The sequence below is a fragment of the Pteropus vampyrus genome, unplaced genomic scaffold, assembly GCF_000151845.1.
Source record: "Pteropus vampyrus isolate Shadow unplaced genomic scaffold, Pvam_2.0 Scaffold80, whole genome shotgun sequence".
Lineage (NCBI taxonomy): Eukaryota > Metazoa > Chordata > Mammalia > Chiroptera > Pteropodidae > Pteropus > Pteropus vampyrus.
Genome location: NW_011888861.1, coordinates 6555207 through 6574704, shown reverse-complemented (window position 1 = coordinate 6574704; position 19498 = coordinate 6555207). Strand labels below are relative to the sequence as shown.

Genomic DNA, 19498 nt, shown 5'->3' with positions numbered 1-19498 from the left:
CTTTGAAAGCTGGAGCCTCATACATTATCTCTTTCTTTCCTGGATCTCTAGCTTCACCAACAAATTAATCCTTTTACTCCTCTTCTGAGACATGTGATTGGCAAATGAATTTTCCTTTGGCACTTGGAGATATGGATCTTAACCAGAAATATTTTTGGAATAAAAATTCTTTTTCGTGTGTTTATTTTTTTTAATTGTGGTTAAAGACACAAGGGGAAAAATTACCATTTTAACCATTTTAAAGTATATGATTTGGTGGCATCAAGTATATTCACATTGCTTGCTAGCATCACCACCATCCATCCACAGGGAATTAGAATTATTATTTTCTATTCCATGCTGCTATCACCATCAGATAACTCTGCTGCCCTAAAATGTTTAGCTGTAAGATGAAAAATGAGACTTCAGTTGCCCTGGAGAAACTTTGTCTCTTAGGACTGGACAACTGAGTATTAAAAAGGTTCCAATGCATTTATGTGACATGGTAGCCAGAATGAGTGTCTTTTTTCCTCCTTTTCTTTAAACAGCTCTGAGCAGCGGGTACCCTGTTCCACTTCTTACCACAGCTCTGGTTTGCACTCGGGTGATGGCGTCACAAAAGCAGGACCTCTGGGCCTTCCGGAAATAAGACAAGTGCCAACTGTTGTGATTGAATGTGATGACAATAAAGAAAATGTGCCTCATGAATCAGACTACGAAGACTCTTCTTGCCTATACACAAGAGAAGAGGAGGAAGATGAGGATGATGATGGCTCATTGTATACCAGTGAGTGCCTCCAAACTCTTCAATGACGGGGGAGAGGTTTATGGAAAGAGCGCTGATGGAGCCACCCAACACTCTGGTTCTAATCCAGAGTCTGGTGTCAACTGGTTCAGGGTCAATTAACCCTCAGGGCCTCAATTTCTTCTTTGATAAGATGGAAGTATAAATGTCCTCTAAACATCCTCATATCTCTAAAAATTGTACCACCATGCTACCACCTTCTATTTTCAAGAGGCCTCTTTCATTGATTGCTTCATTTAAGATGCAACCCCCTTCCTTGAAAAAGGAAGTGGGGACCCTAAATTTCAATTCCAGTCTACATAATACTCAGACATACTCACCATTGTGTATGCAACAAATTAATTTTAAGCAGACTTCAACAACTTTAGAAGGCCTGAATATAAGACCTTAAATGCGCTAAGACACAAGAGAAGAAATGAAGAAAACAAAGTTCAAAATCTGTCCTTTGCGACATGAATAAGAAATAAGTTTTAGTTAGGTGATTAGAGACTACTATGTGGTCAACTTTGTAATAATTTATATTAAATACATTTCACTGATATATACTGTGCTCCAGACCGAGTGCTAAGATCTTACTCGCTCCTCTACATTTTACAACATCCAGTGGCATAGACACTATTGCCCCAATTCACAGAGAGGAGAAGAAAAGGGAGAGGTAAATAAGTGACTTGCCCAGAGCCTCACATTTACTAAGTGGCAGTGCTGGGGTTTGGTGCCAGCTGTCTCATTCCAAAGCCCATGTCCTAAAACCAGTGGAGGAAGAAGGAGGGCTAGCATTACTAAATAAAATCCAGAGGGATCCCCCAAACTTGCTCCTTCCCTGTCTCTTCCTCTCTCTTGGTAGGAGTTCTGGTGACCAATGGAATGATCAAAATAGTGTCAAGGAGAGAGCCTGTGGCTACAGGCCCAAATGATCCACAAGTAGAAGGAGCAGCTGATCAGTCCTTGAGCACTGTTTTCTGCACAGAGAATTCAGTGTTTTATACCAAAGTGTCTCAATCTTGGCATTATTGACATTTTGGACCAGACAATCCTTTGTTGTATGCAGGAGGGAGGGGACTGTCCTCTGCACTGTTGAATATTTAATAGCATCGCTGCCCTCTGCCCACTTGGTGCCAGGAGCACCTTCCCCACCACCTGAAACCCCAGTTTTGACCACCAAAAATGTCTCTAGACTTTTCTAAGTGTCCTCTGGGAGGGAAGATCACCCCTGGTTGAGAACCATGGATTTATTCCAGATGGAAGGAAGCCCTGCCCTGGCTGGCTGCTCAGAAACTCTGCTGTTGAAAAGAAAAAACAATCCCAGAATATTGCCTATTTCAATGACCTCACTTCTGCTCCCACCCCCAAACGAACCCAACTTTGCCCAACTTTACTTTTCTTCACATTTCCACAGCACCACTGTCACTGAACTCCTTTGTCTCCTGTGATTTTCTGGCTTATCCATCACCTCTGAGCTTTCCCACATTTAGACATCCACCAACCTGCTGCCTGTTTGCATCTCATCTGTCTTGAAGGTGCCAGCCCCTCCTCTGTGAAGCTTCCCATGGTTACTAAAGGCCTCTGTCCTCTCTTCCTGCTTTGTATTCTATTGCATTCCAGTCTGTCCTGCCCTCCTTTGTGACGTTACCCGCATGCTAGGCGTTCCTGGAGAGCAGAGATCCAATCACACGTTCCCCACGTGCTCCTCACATGCTCAGCACACTGCTAGGTAAATAGAACATATCGAGTATGGGAACTCTATCAAAGTGTCCTATGGGGCCTTAAGCACTCTCATGTATTAAGCCTGTTGTCTTCCTGCCTTTACCTTGTGGCCCACAGTTGGTCCTGTGGGAACCTGGGCATCTGTGTGTGAGTGTTATTAACTCGTTTCTCTCTCCTGCAGGCTCCCTGGCTATGAAAGTGTGCAGGAAGGACTCCTTAGCCATCAAACTCAGCAACAGGCCCTCCAAGCGAGAGCTAGAAGAAAAGAACATCCTTCCCAGACAGACAGATGAAGAGAGACTGGAGCTGAGGCAGCAGATTGGCACCAAGCTCACCAGGTAGGACAGCTGAACCACCGGCTCTACAGATTTGGGTAGAAGAATTCAGTCTCCATCCCTAGATCAGTCCTGGATATCTCTTAAAGAACTTTTCTTGCAGGAAAAGTCAGTGGAAAACATTCCATTTCTTTTCCAGGGTTGTTTCTATAGTCCCCTCCCTTTAACTTATCCAAATCTAGACAATTTCCCTTGATTAGAGGTTCGGGGAGAACTTGAGAGGCAGGTTTCCACGGAGAAGATCCACCTGTAGAAAAAAATGCTGCAGTCCAATAGAATTAAGGGCTTGTATACACAGGAGTTGTGGTTTGGCTAAACACAGAACAGTCAAATAAATGTACTTTCTGCTATACTATGCCACCAGAAGAGATCAGTGGTTGTTAATGATGCCTCATTACTAAACTGTGGCTCTTCTTGAGTGTTTGCCCTTTATGTATGGATATTACAGACATAAGTGTAGACTACATAATATACTAAACATTTGTATACGTGTATTTATAATCTAGGGCGTGTTTATGTGGTATTAGCTAACATTCGTGGAGCACTTATTATTTTCCAGGCATCCTTCTAAAATAGTTTACATACATTAAATCACTTAATCTTTTAGCCTCTCTATGAAATGGACATTTTGTATCGACTTCACAGCTCAGAATACCAGGTGTAGAGAACTTTCATTACCTGTGTACATCACACAGAATGACTCCAGAGCGCTCCCTCTTGACCACCATGTTGCTCTGCCTCTCTGTAATAATAGTCACCACATGGGCCCTCACTTTGTCCCAAGCACTGTGCTAAGTGTTTGGGTGCAATGTGTAAACATCTTCCAGGTTTCATCCTATTCTCCCTCTTCCTAACTATGTAGTCTTGAGTAATTCACTTATTCTCCTTGGCTACATTTCTGCATTTGTAATATGAGGAGTTACGAGAATTAAACAATATAAGGAAAGCATTTAAAACAGTCTGTGTCCCATAGTAAACACTCAGTTATCTTTTGTTATTATTTCGTTATTTCTTCTTCCCTCAACTGCATCAAGTAGCTTTCATTATCATCTTCATGAGTATGAGTGAGGAAACCGGAGCCTAAAGAGGTTGTGGAGGCACCGACATCATCCAATGGTGCGTTGCTCTTCTTCCCTCCCTCCTGATTTATTTCTTTGCGTAAGGGCAGCTTCTTTCTCATAATTAACTTGGTTTCCTCCTAGAGGATGTTATTTTAATGGTACAGGGCTACAAAAAATGGTCGACAGTGGATGATTTGTCCAGTGGATGATGCAGTCTTTAGAGTCATAGAATGAAAAAATATGTAACCATCTGCACTCCTCGTGTGTGTGTGTGTGTGTGTGTGTGTGAGAGAGAGAGAGAGAGAGAGAGAGAGAGAAACAGAGAGAGATCGAGAAACAGAGAATGAGGTATGCATCCATACCTCATTGATTATCTGGATCTTTCTTAATACCTCAATGATAGTTACTCGCAGCACTCCGGGGAGCCTGTCCCATTGTTGGAGAGCCTGATTGTTAAACATTCTTCCTTCTATTAAACTGAACTCTCTGTCCATGCAACTCTCACCCATGAGTTTTATTATCTTCCTTCTACAGCTACTCAAAGCTTCATCCCTCTTCATATGCATGGTGTAGGGTACTTGGCTTCCTCAAGCCTCCTCTCCTAGGCTACATATAGCTAGGTCTTCTCTCTGGGGTTGGGTGGAGTGGGTGAATATAGTTATAGGCTGCTTCTTGACCAGCTTGTTTAATTTTACACCTAATATAAGCAGGGCTGTTTTCAGGGTGACTAGGAAAAAGAGAAGGAGCAGATCCTTTACTTCAGCCCCTCTTCTCAAAGTTTAGCTCCACCACTATCACCACCTCAAGAGTGGGCATTCTTTGTCATATTTCTCTGAACTCAATTCCCATTTCTCTAGCTTTGCTACAGTGCAAGCAGAGTCCCAGGTATGTAGGAAAAATGGAAGACTTTTCTGCAGGTGTGAGATGCCTAAGGTGGCATCTTCTGTGGAGAGAGAGAAAAAGATGGAAGATATATAGAGTGGATGTGTATAGCTGATACAGATGTATGCAGCTGGCCATTCATTCTGTTTGTTCACTATAGAGTTATTCCACCTGGAGGTAATTGACAAAGTCAAAAAGTTTTTTGTTGTCCCAGAATATACTCCAGAAAAGAGAGACAGCCCCCAGCTTCTCATCCCTGAATTCATATTCACATACCACCACCATGCCCAGCTGGCAGTGGTAGTGACAAAACTCAGAGGTGGGAGGAGACATAGAACATCCATGCATTGGAAAAAGTTTTCTGCATTTGAAGGCTTACCCTTGTAAAGCAACCCTTTCTCAACCTTTCTCCTTCTAACAGCACCTCAATACTGCTTAGAATTCATAAAATCCACTGAAGCTTTACCATGGTACACATCTATTTCCAACTCTTTCTTGCCCTGGTCTTTAGAAAGAGACACTCTGATTAGGGAAAGATAGCGTTGGGCATGTTCGAGGTCAGCTGGCCTACATCCTTGCTCTGAGTTTACTTCATCTTTGTATATTCTTTCTTCTAGAGGTTTATTCCCTCATAGCAAGAACCCTTGGCATCTCTAGCCAGATTATAGAAACTGGGCCTAAAAGAGAGGATGTCAGGAGTGTTTAGCAGGTTGACAAGGTTGTACAGAGTTCAGAAAACCAGGCGGATGGGCCAAATCTGCACCTCGAGGCCTTCTTTGAGATAGGCCTTCTTTGCAGCCACTGATTCACATTCAAGGGGTTTTAACGACCATTCCCTTTAGAATAAAATCCCAGCTTTGTGCTTCCAGCCACTCATTTATCCTTAAGCCAGGGCAGATGAAGGGATAATCTGAGAACCAGAAGGTGACAGTGGTGGAGAGAGAACTAATCTGTGGTTAGGACCCTGAACTCCAGCTCTGGTTCTGCTCTTTCCTAAGTAGTCATTTGCCCTCCCTGGGCCTTCATGGCCTAATCCAAGGGGATTAGATTCGGTCATCTGATCACTTCATTACTGTAAAAAGTAACTAAAAGAATGTAAAAGTCTGTTGTAAAGTCTGCATTACTGAAGCTATTAGGCTGTGGCATTCTTTGGCTATTTGTGGTAGCAAAAATGGGCTTGAAATCTTAAAATCTTTGAAAAGCATGTTGTCAAGTCTGTAGTCCTCATGGAGTAAGCAAGATATAAAACATAATTTTAGCCCGACAAGTATCATAGCATTAAAACAAAATTCAGCACTCCAAGAATAATCCCAAAATGGAAGTGAGGAGCAGAAATGTCAAGCAAAATGATATCAAGCTTTAAGGCAGAGTTTCTACATAAGAACGCAAAAATATTGTTCTTTCTAAATGTTTTCTCATTGATGCTATTGGGCAGACTCTCCTAAACCTCAGTCAACAAGTCATCTGGATGTTTTCAAAGTAAATAACTATTTCAATCACTCTCCATTTAAGAAGTGTGGGCTGCCCTTGAGACATGAACGTGATCGACTGGGTGCATATTGCTCTGCTCCTTGTGGATACAGCAGTCCCCCTTTATCTGCAGTTTTGCTTTCACAGTTATACCTATCCATAGTCAACCACAGTCAGAAAATATTAAACAGAAAATTTCAGAAATAAACAAGTCATAAGTTTTAAATTGTATGCCCATCTGAGTACCATGATGAAATCTCAGCTGTCCTGCTCTGTCCTGTGTGCGTCATGAATTGCACCTCTGTCCAGTGTATCTACACTGTATTTGCTACCCACCCCATTAGTCACTTAGTAGCCAACTCAGTTATCAGATCGACTACCAAAGTATCGCAGTGCTTGTGTTCAAGTAGCCCTTGTTTTAGTTACTCATGGCCTCACAGCACAAGAGGAGTGATGCTAGCAATTCAGCTACGCCAAAGAGAAGCCATGAAGTGCTTCTTTGGGGTGAAAAGGGGAGTACCATACAAGACATTTTGAGAGGGGGGGGGACCACATTCACATAACTTTTATTATTGTACATTGTTATACTCGTTCTAGTTTATCATTAATTATTGTTGTTAATCTCTTATTGTAAGAATTATAAATTTATAAATTAAACTTTATCATAGGTATGTATGTATAGGAAAAAACAAAGTATAAACGGTATAGGGTTCAGTGCTATCCATGGTTTCAGGTGTCCACTAAGAGTCTTGGAACATGTCCCCCGCAGATAAGAGGAGACTACTGTACAGACTCATGATAGGTGCAGACCGAGGGTTGAACAAGGCCATCTACTCAGGCATGGGGGAGATGAAAATTATAGACTTATTTTGTTTTATATCATTCTTTTTAAGTTGATTGTGCCTCTATTATAATGTGCATGGAATATTAGTGCAGTGGCAGTCGTATATAACTTCTAAATAAAGAAATGGCACATGTGGGGCATGTACTTAGATGTTTATTGATGGAGTCTTCAAAAAGCTTTGAGTCCACAGGTTTAAGGGCCTTTCTCAGGGGCATGTGAGCAAGTCTTTTCAACTCCAGTGACCTCTAGTCAGTAAAATGTGGGGACCTCAGGACAATCCCTGCAATCCATACCCCACAAATATAAGGGCATGCCACTCGCTCTCCAGGTGTCCTCTCAGGACCGTTCAACCTGAACCCTAGGAAGTAGTCAGCCTAAATGTGTGATCTTAACTATCAGATCCACTTCTAGTTCTCTTTATTTACCAAGACTTTTATTCTCCTAAGAGTCATATTTAATCCACATGACTCTACTTTATTTATTTGAAATCCAATTTACCACCTCCTCCCCCTCCTCAAAAAATATCATCATTTAAAAAATTAGACATAGAGCCATGATTCTCAATGTCTGGAGTTAGGGTGACCTGTCAGGGTGATCGCTTGATCAGCCAGGGCAGCACCTTCTGGCCCTTGTCCACTTTCCAGCGTGGGACATTGATTGGTTGAAGAAGTGAACCCCCACCCCACAGAGGATGGAGCTCAGGACCACTGAGAATGGAGTTTCCAGGAACTAAAGAGAAGTGTGACACCTAAAGAAGTAATGCTTTTGTTTCTGAAACACCCTTTAGAACGTGAATGATTCTGTAAGTCACCAGGACTACTTATTTTAAAAGAAAGGAGCTAAAACTCTGACACGTGACCTGTTCATGGTTACTCAACAGTCAGTGCACTTAGGCCTCTTCTTGTGGAAGCTAGCTTTTCAGACCCAGCTGACCTAGTCATCTTCAGCTGAGAGCCTCTCCCTCAGTCCCCTCCAATACCTTCTGTAATGTTTAGATCAAACAGAGGGAGAAAAGGCCCAAAAAGAAAAATAAAACAGAAGGGGCCTTGCAATATATATGTAAGAACATGTAATCTAAATCAAGCTCAGGAATAAATGAGGATTCAAGCACTCTGCCTCCCTGACACACTTGTTCCCCTAAAATATCACCCACCTACTCAAGGGTGAATTGTCATCATCTCTTTTGCAGTTATGACTAACCAGAAGTTTTTCAGCACTCACCTGAGCTGGAGCAGGCATAGGTCCCCACTTAAATTGGAAACAACTCTGTGGAGAAGCTCTTGAAGCTCTTGGAAGCTTGGCTGCTTGGTTTTAGAAAGAATGTTTCTCCTTTTGATGTCTTTTTCCTAGATGAAATGTAGCCAGTGATTGAAGATACTCACTTATGATTCATCCCAATGATCAAAGGAAGATACTTAATTTAAACTACTTGGAGTATTAGTTTCCTATATACCGTAACAAAGTACAAGAGACTGAGTGGCTTACACAAGAATATATTGTCTCACGGTCTGGAGGCTAGAAGTTCAAGATCAAAGTGTTGGCTCCTTCTAAGGGCTGTGAGGAAGAATCTGTTCCACGCCTGTCTCCTAGCTTCTGGTGGTTTACAGGTGCTTGATTGGTCCTTGAATTGTAGATGTGTCACCCTGATTTCTGCTTTCATCTTCATTTCTCCCTCATTTTCCCCTTCTTAGAAGGAAACCAATCATATTGGATTAGGGCCCACCATAATGACCTTGTTTTAAGGTGATTACTTCTGTAAAGACCCTCTCTTCAAATAAGGTCACATTCTAAAATACTGAGAGTTAGGACTTCAACATATGAATTTTGGGGAGACACAATTCAAATCATAACACCCGGGGAAGCATAAAGTGAGTCTACCTAGAAAAGGGGCCACAACCTCAAATGCATGCTGGGACCAGATAGATATTGAACATCAGTGAAGCAGAGGGTTCTAAGGTTGTTAGCAGGGAGTACTGGGAACTAGAGTGAGATGGAAAGTCCACCCTTTATCTATAGTGGCTGTCACTACTCAGCTTCAGCCCTTTGTTATTTTGCAGAAATGAAGGACCAGTTTGTCAGATTGTCTGAAGAAAAATCTGGATTTTTTTTCAATGAAAATTCCAAAGTTTTTAAACATTATATAGACCAAGAAGACTGTATTTATGGACTAAATTTAACCCAAGGACAACATCTCAGCTTGGAGCCCCTGCTTTTAATTTCTGACCTGGAAGCCATAGTTTTTTCTACCTACAGTAGAGTCATAAATTATATGTGATACACTATACATTTTGATGAGATGATGAAACAGAACTATTCTGTGTCTTGTAAATGTGAGAGTTCGCATGTTGTATGTCTGTAACAATTTGGAATTAACATCTTATAGGATTTAAATTAATTTGAACATAGTTATTTATGTGGATTGATCACTAAAGCAATATACCATATTCCTAAAAAGGACTTGAGACCTAGCTCTCTCTGTTTTAGGAATTTAGTCAGATGGTTTTCAAAATGTTTACAAATGACTCTACTGAAGGATGTATTAGGTTAGATGAAGAAGTCGGTTGAATAGCTATAACTGCTTTCTTTTCCTTAATGCCCTGGGAATCAGACAGACTTAAGGTGATTGCTGATAGTTTGAGTCTATAATTAAGGCATGAAAACCAGCATTAAGCACCATGTGGTAGATCAGATGTAGGACCCTACTTTGAAAAGTATCAAAATTCTCCTTCTCTTCTGACTCTTTATCATCACCATCACTTAAAAAGCTGTTGTCTTTATGGTGGCAAGAGGGTGGTGAATGAGATGGAGAAGGTAGACAAATAATAGCCTGGTCACCCCCATGAAACCTAATATGGTATTCTCTCTTATTTAGAAATTAATAACCTTCTAGAAAGAAAGAATATTCAAATTATGTTCCTAAGTAGTTCACACTATGGTCTCTGTAGGCAGAATATAAAATAATATGTACAGAGGATTTTGTGCTGCTTTAAATCATAATACAGTGTTCAAGGGAGAAAATTTGAAATTCATTTTTTATGCCTGTAGTACAGGCAATAAAATATGGTAATCCTGACTTCTAACTGTAGCTGGCATTCTGTTTATGGTTTGGGAAAATTGATGCCGAGTCTGACACACCAGAGCCTAGTTTCAAGGTGGTAAATTGTGTCTCCCCTGAAAAATCTAAAGATGGCTGCTAAGTGTGGACCACTATCTCCCCAGGCTAGGTAATTTCTTCTGCTACAATAGCACTTTCTAAAAATAGGAATAACAATCAAAGGCTCTATGAATTCAATTCGAAATTGACTGACTTAGTGTGCCCTGGGCATATGTCAGTGTAAATCACTTGAAAGAATGAAGGGAAGAAAATAGACTCGAGTGAAGTTTTGGAGTAGCTCTCTTGTAGACCTGACCCTTGCGGCCTTGCTCCATCATCATCATCCTCATGCGCATCATCATCATCATCACCACCACTTTGGCTGTGGTTTAGCATGGAGTGGCACACAGCTTAAGAGGGAACCAGAGAGCAATGGAAAGACAGCACTTGGATCTTCTCATCTTAACACCCACAAAGCCTGGAATGCCTCAGATTGATGGGATTTTTCTGTGGATTCTGAGACCTCCCATAAAGAAAACTGAAATTAGATACTAGTCACCAAGCTGAGACTAAGCGATGGAACAAGCGAAAACAGAGCAAAATGACTTGGATGTAGTTATTGAATCCTGCAGCATTTGCATAATGCTGAACTCTTCAGGTAGCTCAGCTGCTTTCGGATCATTTGACATCGTCCATTACCTCAATGCACAAAATAGAAAATCCTTTTTAAAGGCTTTCGGAAATGCTGAGTTGGTTCAAGGCTACAGCACTACCTGTCTGATAGAAAGCTAAGGATGACCACACATTCGTTGTTTGTGTTTGTTTGTTTGTTTGCTTTTTAAATGAAAGGTGAGAAAGCTGTTCTGATGCGATCCAAGTGAGGCATATTGAGAGGAGATGGAATAAAACTTCAAAACTGCACATGTAGAGGTTCTGGCATTGAGGCATGAGCCACACACATCACCAGGACCCGCAGCCATTGAATAAGTCTCAGAGCCTTACAGAGATGTCAGTAGCCTCTTGCCTCTCATCCCCAGCCTCCAGCTGTTAAGAAATGCAGTAAAGACTGAGTTCTTAATATCCTGTTACCAAGACAGAGTTTTTGAGCCATGACAGTGTGTGTGTGTATGCATGTACGTGTGTGTATGCATGTACGTGTGTGTGTGTGTGTGTGTGTGTGTGTAGGAGAGGAGTCACAGTTTGCAAGCCCCACACTGGATGTCAAAGAACAAAGCCACATCTTGTCAGGCACTTCCAGTGCTCTGTGTTTGTGACTCGCAGCTGCCCCAGCTGCCTGTGCATTTTTCAATGATATAGTAAGTGTGGAGGACAAAAGAGCTGCTTTTTACCCAGCAGGAACAGAATCGATCTCAGTGTTTAAAACTTGCAAAGGTTTCAAAAAAAAGTGGCGATCACTGGGGGATAAGGAGTCTTATTTTGTTTTTTATTTCATAGCTTTTGTTAATAGCTGATTATTCCAGCAGCATTTCAAATTTAGGGCACAGCGGGTGGGAAGGGTACAGCTGTATTCAGCTACAGACTAAGCAGAGAATGAGTGAATCCTCCAGGCTGTTCTGTGGCCACATTTTAGGAGGTTCTTCTTAACCTAAAATAATTAGATAAGAGGAGTCTTTTAGTTCTCTGGCAGTTTTTCTCCCGATCGTTATTGGGGTACCCTGCAAAGATTGTTCTTATTTCTTGTTAATCTTAGCAGATGGCAGAAAGAAAGGCCCTGTGTTTAAAATATTTGGCTAAGTAAAAGAAAAATCAGCCTGTCTCCATTTGGAGATGACCACTCAGGATGATGGTCCTTGACATCACATTATCTAAGACTTTAGAGCCCTTTTCTGTTAATAAAATGCTCTCCCATCAGCACTTCATCTGATAACTTTCACTATAACCCCGTAAGGTAGCTGTTATTGGGAATCTCATCTCATAGGTGAGGAAACTGAGCTAACGATCTTACAGATAAGAGGTAAAGAGAAGCACATCTTCCAAATCCAAGACTTTCCTATTGCAAGCAAATGTGCTGCGAAAAATGTTTAGTTTTGTTTCATTTTTTTGTTGAACAGAATTTCCCTCTCAGGTACCTTTAGCTGCATAGTGATCATGTGGAATGGTTGAGTTTTAGGTCAGTGGCTCAGGCTTGTGTGTACAAAGGTGCTCAAGGGAGAAATAAGCCATGGAAGGAAGATGGAATCTTCCACCTTGGACTTCACTGGGCTTTTTATAGCATTTAGTAAAACTGTTCACAATAAGTAGGAAGATGTGTAACACTTGACTCTGAGGTTTGGGTCTCAAAACACTCGTGGCTGTTGCAATGTGGGAAGCAAGGTAGTCCAGTGCAGTGGTTCCCGCGAAGTGGTCCCTGGGTCAGTGGCATCGCGTCACCTGGGGACTTGTTAAAATGTGTGTTTTCAGGCTCTATCCAGACTTTGACTCAGAAATTCTGAGGGTGAGACCCAGAAATCTGCATTTTAACAAGTGTGATTCTGATGTATACTAAAGTTTGAGAAGCAATGGTCTAGTAAAATGAGCAATCAAAGACTGTGAAATTGGACCCAAAATTGAAAGCTCCATTTATCATTTACTAGCTGGGTTTCTGTTAAATCTTAATTTCCACATCTGTAAGATGGACCTCCCACCCAAGGTTACCAACAGCACTAAATGAGTAATTCTTTCCATTGTAATAGATAATGAACACTAGTTCCTTCCTTCTCCTTGTGAATTTGAATGCTATATTTTGCTGGACTCTGAATAGTCAGAATAAGTAATGCCAGCTGCCCTAATAGGCAAATCCTAAATTCCAATGGCTTGAAGCAGTCAAGGGTTATTTTTCACTGGAGTAATGCCTAATGTGGGTCAGATGGTCTTTATCCAGCATTTAGCCATTACATACTTCAAGAACACATGGCTCCAGCATCTCCACAGCAAGGGAAGGGAGAGTAGAGGAGGCACACACATCACTTTTGTTCACAATCCATTAACCAGAACGAGGCTCATGACCCCAGTCTAACTGCAGAAAAGGCTGGAAAAAGTAGAGGAGCACTTGGAGTATTCGATGACCACAAAGTCTCTTAGCCACAGCTGCACCAAGCCAACACTTGTCATGGGTCTTCTTTATTTAATGGTTGTTCTAGTCATGGCTCCATATAAAGGGGAATATCCATCCAAAAAAGACTATTAGGGCAGCTGGCATTACTTATTCTGATCAAAAGAATTTTCAAAATTTGTGGCATATGTGTGTATGTGTGTGTGTGTGTGTGTGTGTGAGTATGTGTACATACACACACACACACACACACACACATATATATATACACACACACAATGGAATATTATTCAGCCTTAAAAAGGAAATCCTGCCATTTTCAACAATATAGATGAAACTGGAGGACATTATGCTAAGCGAAATATGCTAGACACAGAAAGACAAATATCATCTGACCTCACTTATTTGTGGGACCTTAAAAAAAAAGTCGAGCTAATAACAGAGTAGAAGAGTGATTACCGCAGGCTGCAGAGCAGGGAAGAAAGGTGAGATATAGATCAAAGGGTATAACTTACATTTATAATATGAATAAGTTCTGGAAACCTAATGTACAGCATGGTGACTATAGTTAATAATGTATTATATACTTGAAATTCACTGAGAGAATAGATCTCAAACATACAAATGGTAACTATGGGAGATGATAAATATGTTAATTAGTTTGATGGCAGTAATCATTTTACAATGTATACATATATCAAAACATCACGCTTTATACCTTGAATATATATAATTTTTATTTGTCAAAAATAAGTAAAAATTTTAATTTAAAAATAAAAGGCTTTTCTCAGTTGGCTGGAGGAAGGAGGCAGCCAACTGGCAGTTTCTATGCAGAGACTCGTGGTTAATCTGAGGGTAGAAGATCATGTGGAGTGTCAGAAGGGTCTGTATTGGGGCCACTGTCAGTATATGCTCATGATTGGCATCAATGAATGAATTCCTTCTGGGGTCCGGTTTAGTAAAGCAACTCATAGAAATTAAAACGATCCCAATTAGAGAAAAACAAGACCTAAAATAGATATTGCTTCTCTTTAAAGAAAAAAAAAAACGGCTAAAGTACAACTGGGAGATCCCAAAAAGGAATAGCGATAGCGGACCTTGAGCTGAATGAGTTTATTTTCCATGAGTTTATGGTTAACTGGCCAGGGAGATAAGCTACTATGGAAGACCATGGAACCTCAGCTTCAACAAATTGATTCTATTGGAATGTATCAATTAATAATCCGTGTGCACAACCCTATACTAGATGTCATCTGAAAGGTAGCTAGACAATCATCCTTCAAAAAGGAGTAAGACTAGTCAAGGTCTACTCATTGTTCAGTTTGGGAAAGACATTCTAATGGCAAGTTCTGTTGGGAAAATGTGGGTCCTTCTAGAGCACATTATTTTATTGGTGTGAGTTTCTTGTAGACTACTTCTCTTTCCATTTTTATTTCCTTTAAAATGTTCTCAAAAGCATGTGGATGGGAGGCTCTGGATAATTTGAACATTGAATAATCTAAATATTTGATTCAGAGTTTATTTTCTCTTAAACCTACACATTGATATGAGCAACTGCAACATGAGTTCTCAGACCACTTTTCTTGCAGTATATTTTTTTCTTTTTTTTCCTACAATCTTTTGATCCTCTCATAAAGTTAAACAGTTATAAAAATGTGTCATTTCTATCATACTTTTATCTATGAAAGGATCTCTCAAAGCCATTTTTGAACTTACCAGGAAGCAATGAATAAACTGTCTTATGAAGCATCCAAGTATCTTTCAAATTTCTGTTGAAAGGTAATTTTCTTGCATGGAATACTACTTCAAAATCTGTTCTAGTGTTTTCAGATTGGCTTATTCAGAGATTTTTTTTCTACTATGGGCTTTCTGCCTATATCTCAAGGAGACTGTGAATTTCTTCACCCACTTCACAATTGCATCTTCTGGATCTGAAAAAAGTAATAGAACTAGAGCATTTTAGAGCTCCAATGGACACTCACTATCATTGCCTCTAATACCTTTAATTTTATAGATAAGGAAACTGAGACCAAAAGGGGTTAAGCTGCTAGCCAAGGTTGTCTGGCTATGCTAGGATTTGAAACCAGGTCCCCTGCCCTGGGCCAATGCTAAAGGCTAATATCCCTTCAAGAAAGGGGAAATATATTCACTTCTCACTGGAGGAACAAGCCAGTTATTACTTAGAAAGCATAACAAGTCATAAAACTTAGTTGATTTTCTCAAGTCATGTCTGAGAGAAAAACAAAAACTTAAAGCAGATGTTTTGAATTAAATCTTCTAGAAACATTTTCAGTAATCAAAAGGCCCACAAAAAGGAATTCTTGAATCCTCCCACGGGTCACTCTTTTCATGGGCACGTTTTCCTCCTCAATCCCACTTAGCTAAGAGAACATTTAAATTAAATGCCCGAGAGAGATGTTTCCCCATTTTAATAGTTAATAGTTCATCACAGCTGAGAAAGTCTCATTAATAATTTTAAAAACTGAGCAGGTACTTCGGCAGATTCTTTAGCTTGCGCCTCACGTAGGAGTTGACCTATTCTAGTAATTCTATCATTCAAATTATAAATGAAGCTCTAATCATTTATACTTAAGAAGATTTATTTTTTCTTCATTTCAGCGGTGATGCTGGCAAAGTAATTTTCATGGTATGTAGTGCTCTTTCTTCCTTACCCACCAAATCTGGCTTCAGGTTTGACCGTATGTGATTTTTCTGCAGCGCCTATATAGAGATTGTACATCGTCCTGAATATTTAAATAGCAGAACTGAATTACAACTGAGAAATTTTCAGTGCAGTTGTTTTTCACGTGTCCCCGCACATCTTTGTTTACTGGCAAAATACCTCAAATCTCATGCAAAAATGCTAATAAGAGTAATTCATTTTATTTATCTTCATTATGTTCATTTCACTCTTCTTGGTTAAAATGCAAAGATTTTTATAATAGCCACAAAAATTGCATATATGCTAACCAAGTAGTAATTTTTAGACAGGATGTAAACAGGAAAAAATCATCCAAAGATACAAACCCTAGAAAATTGCTTTTCCCTCTGATTCTAAAGGCAGTTCCTTTGAAATATAAGTGAATACGCTTCTATTTTAGGACGTGTGATCGTGAAGATTTTATGTTCTATGCCCATTGAATCACTAAAACAATAGTTCTTCAAAGTGGGCAGCCTTGTTAGTTCCCTTGGAGAAAAAAATAGGCAGGCAGATAAACAGTGGGTGTCAAGGTAATCAATGTTTTGAAAAGAGTTTTACCTACTGTAAAGCCAACTCTCCTTTTCACTGTGATAATTTTCCTTGTTTTGCTCATCTTCATATTGTAACTTATCAAGCTCCCTCTTAAAAGCTGCTAAGGTAGGTAATTGCATCTTCCTGTATTAAAATGACACTATACAGGAGCCCTCCCTAAATTTGATTGAACCAATGAATCTGGTACCTTGCATGTTCCACCGGTCTATGTCCCATCCCTCAGCACACCCTCCTTAAGTGGCGTGGGCACTGCCCTTGTATTCATGGAAGGAGAGTAGGCAGCTTCTGCCTGGAGCCTGCCCTGTCAGTGCTGCACGTCCTTGGAGCACCTCCCCTGCCCAACCCAGGCTCTTGCTCCATTTAGTTCTCCGTCACATTTCCCTCTCTCTTCACAGTCTTTAACCAACAAAGTTATTTGGGACAGTAACTTTCGAAATCTGATTCTTACCTCACAATCAACAAATAGTGCTACCAGGATATGCTCAAGCCTTTCCCATGGAGGAACTGTAAATTCATGTAACTTTATCCAGGCAAAAATAAAATAAGTCTATTTTTTTAAAAAGCCTATCTATAATGTCAGGTTCAGATGACCTAAGAAACTAGTTACAATTTGTCATGAATTTACATCATGTGTCATGATATCTATTTACTAATTTGTTAATAATAGAATGCTGAGATATATGTAAAAATGTACAAAACATTTTCTTAAACATTAAACATGCCTATAAGAGTTTTCAAACTGCTTATTTAACAAACAAACTTGATTTAAGGGGATATTCTGATCTTTATGTACGTCGCAGTCATCCTCTCATGTTGAGTCATCTCAGCTCATGTTGAGTTGATAACAAAATCCTAAGGCCATGGACCCTGTTAGAGGAAATAAATCATCATTGTAAGGCTAATTAATAGATGGGGTAAGAAATTATATTAAGAGAATCATGATCTTAACTGCCATAAGTGGAGGAACTCACAGCTACAGCCAAACCCCTACAGCTCTAATCTGACTGTAGAGACATCTAATCCTCATGTGACCAAAACATAAGCAAGGGACAAAAGGAAACCACTGTAGAGGCTGAGAACTCAGCATGGAGAGACATGACATCCAAATGTTTTATTTTTGATGATGCTGAAGGAGAGGAAGCAGATAAGATATTAGGCATTTCATCCTTTACTGGAACCCACAGTCAATAAGTCAGATGGTACGATGACTAAGGACTTGCATCCGTGTGGTCAGTCACCAGCTTTATTCTTTGTGGCCTTTGGGCTATGCTCGGATTTTGATTCTAATGTGTTGAAGCACCCAGCATATTATATTTTTCTTAGGGTTAAGAATTACACAACATATGACTAAAGAATCACCCCTTTCATTTTGCATTGAAGACCCAAAATAATTCACATTGAGTAAGCTGTGGCACTTCTTATGGTTCCACTCCCAATGACTGATGCTTCAAGGACAGGGTTTTCAAGCACTGATGACGCTCTATGGCATGGGCTGGCAATCTACGGCCTGAGGGCCAAATCCAGCCTGCCACCTATCTTTGTGAATAAAGTTTTATTGTAACACAGGCATGTTTATTCATTTACATATTGCCTATGTCTATTTTCACATTATAGTGGCAGAATAGAGTAGATGTGACTGAGACCATATAGTCCATCAAACCTAAATTATTTACTATCTGATCCTTTGAAAAAGAAAGAGATGAAACTTTTAAAGATCTAGACTGAAGACATTTAGAAAAGGTGCCCTTATTCTCACAATATTGACAGTGAATTCATGTAGGAAGTGTATAAGCATAAAATAACTCCATTGGGAGGATAAATTATATTTATCTTAACACAAATAGGTTTTTCTTTGTGCTAATTTCTCTAATAGTTAAAATGATTCCACACTTACGTTTACTTATTAGTCCAAATCTGAAGCACCATATTGCATTATAAATTGTGCTAGGGATAGAGTCCCTTCTTTTAAATTCGATTTATTATCTGAGGAATTAGAAAGCTGTTTCAAGGACAACCAGGTGCCACTGAAAGCAGTGCAGCTCAGCCGTTGGCAGGTGAAAAGGGACTGACTCTAAAGGCAGATGAGAGAGGGAATCCATTTTAGCATAAGATGTATACTTTCTTCAAGAAAAGAAAGCCACATGTTATACCAAGCAGGCCTAGCTTGAAAATAAAAATCAGCAGGAATGATGAAAGTCTTCTTGTTTTTGCTGTAGAAGCTAGATTCTAAGCCCCACAGGAAAAGGTGTGGGCTAGTAAGAGAGAAAGCAACGAATAAACATCAAGATACTAACACGTGACTCCTTAGGCGCAAGACAGGTCTAACCTCTAACCTCAAGACAGGTGATACAGGTGAAACCTAAGTCAAGAGTCACACAGATGTGAGGAGAGATTGTCTCATCACCGCACTGGCCCTTTCAGCAAATTTCAGAACCACAGATGTGTGAGATGTGTATAAAACCGTGGTAACAGGAGACGGACAAAACCTCTACACAATATTTACTGCATGAGGAAAAATATATACTTTTTACACACAGACACACACACACACACACACACACACACGTCAGGAATGTCTATCTTCTAACTAGAGAAAGGAGATGGCACTGAGAAGAGCCTCTGTGCTTTGCTGTGGTTGACCATCTCCAGCCCTTTCCTCATGTTCTCCCACGAGTGCTGGCCTGGCTGAGAAGGGAGGTTTTCAAGGCTCTGAGTGGCCGAGCATTTTCGTCTGCTGTGTGTAGGATTCCGCTTTCAGACAAGCTCAGCCACACAATGACCTCTTGTTAAAGACGTGTGGGTTGGGATGCTGGCCACGGTCAGGCCCTCCCGGAAGGAGGGGGTCACTCCTGACTGAGGGGAATGTTGTATAGTCAGCTGTTTCCCTCAGGATGGAGGCGGGTGTTGATTTTACACCTCAGAAGTTGGTTTTGTTGGTGCTTCCCGTGAGGGATATTACAGTCACAGCCCAGGGCTGCTAATTGATTCTGCCTAAATTTTCCCTGAGCTCTTCCAATTG

General features: G+C 40.3%; 1 protein-coding gene across 8 annotated transcripts in view; it reads left to right on the top strand.

The window, feature by feature from the left end:
• Positions 1-19498, top strand: part of PHACTR1 (phosphatase and actin regulator 1) — a 525402-nt gene that overhangs the window by 474954 nt on the left and 30950 nt on the right. For all 8 annotated transcript variants that reach the window (XM_011362890.2, XM_023532264.1, XM_023532263.1 and 5 more), the window contains 2 exons: positions 528-766; positions 2670-2826. In XM_011362890.2, coding sequence (XP_011361192.1) covers positions 528-766; positions 2670-2826 — 396 coding nt within the window. The remainder of the gene's footprint in view (positions 1-527; positions 767-2669; positions 2827-19498) is intronic.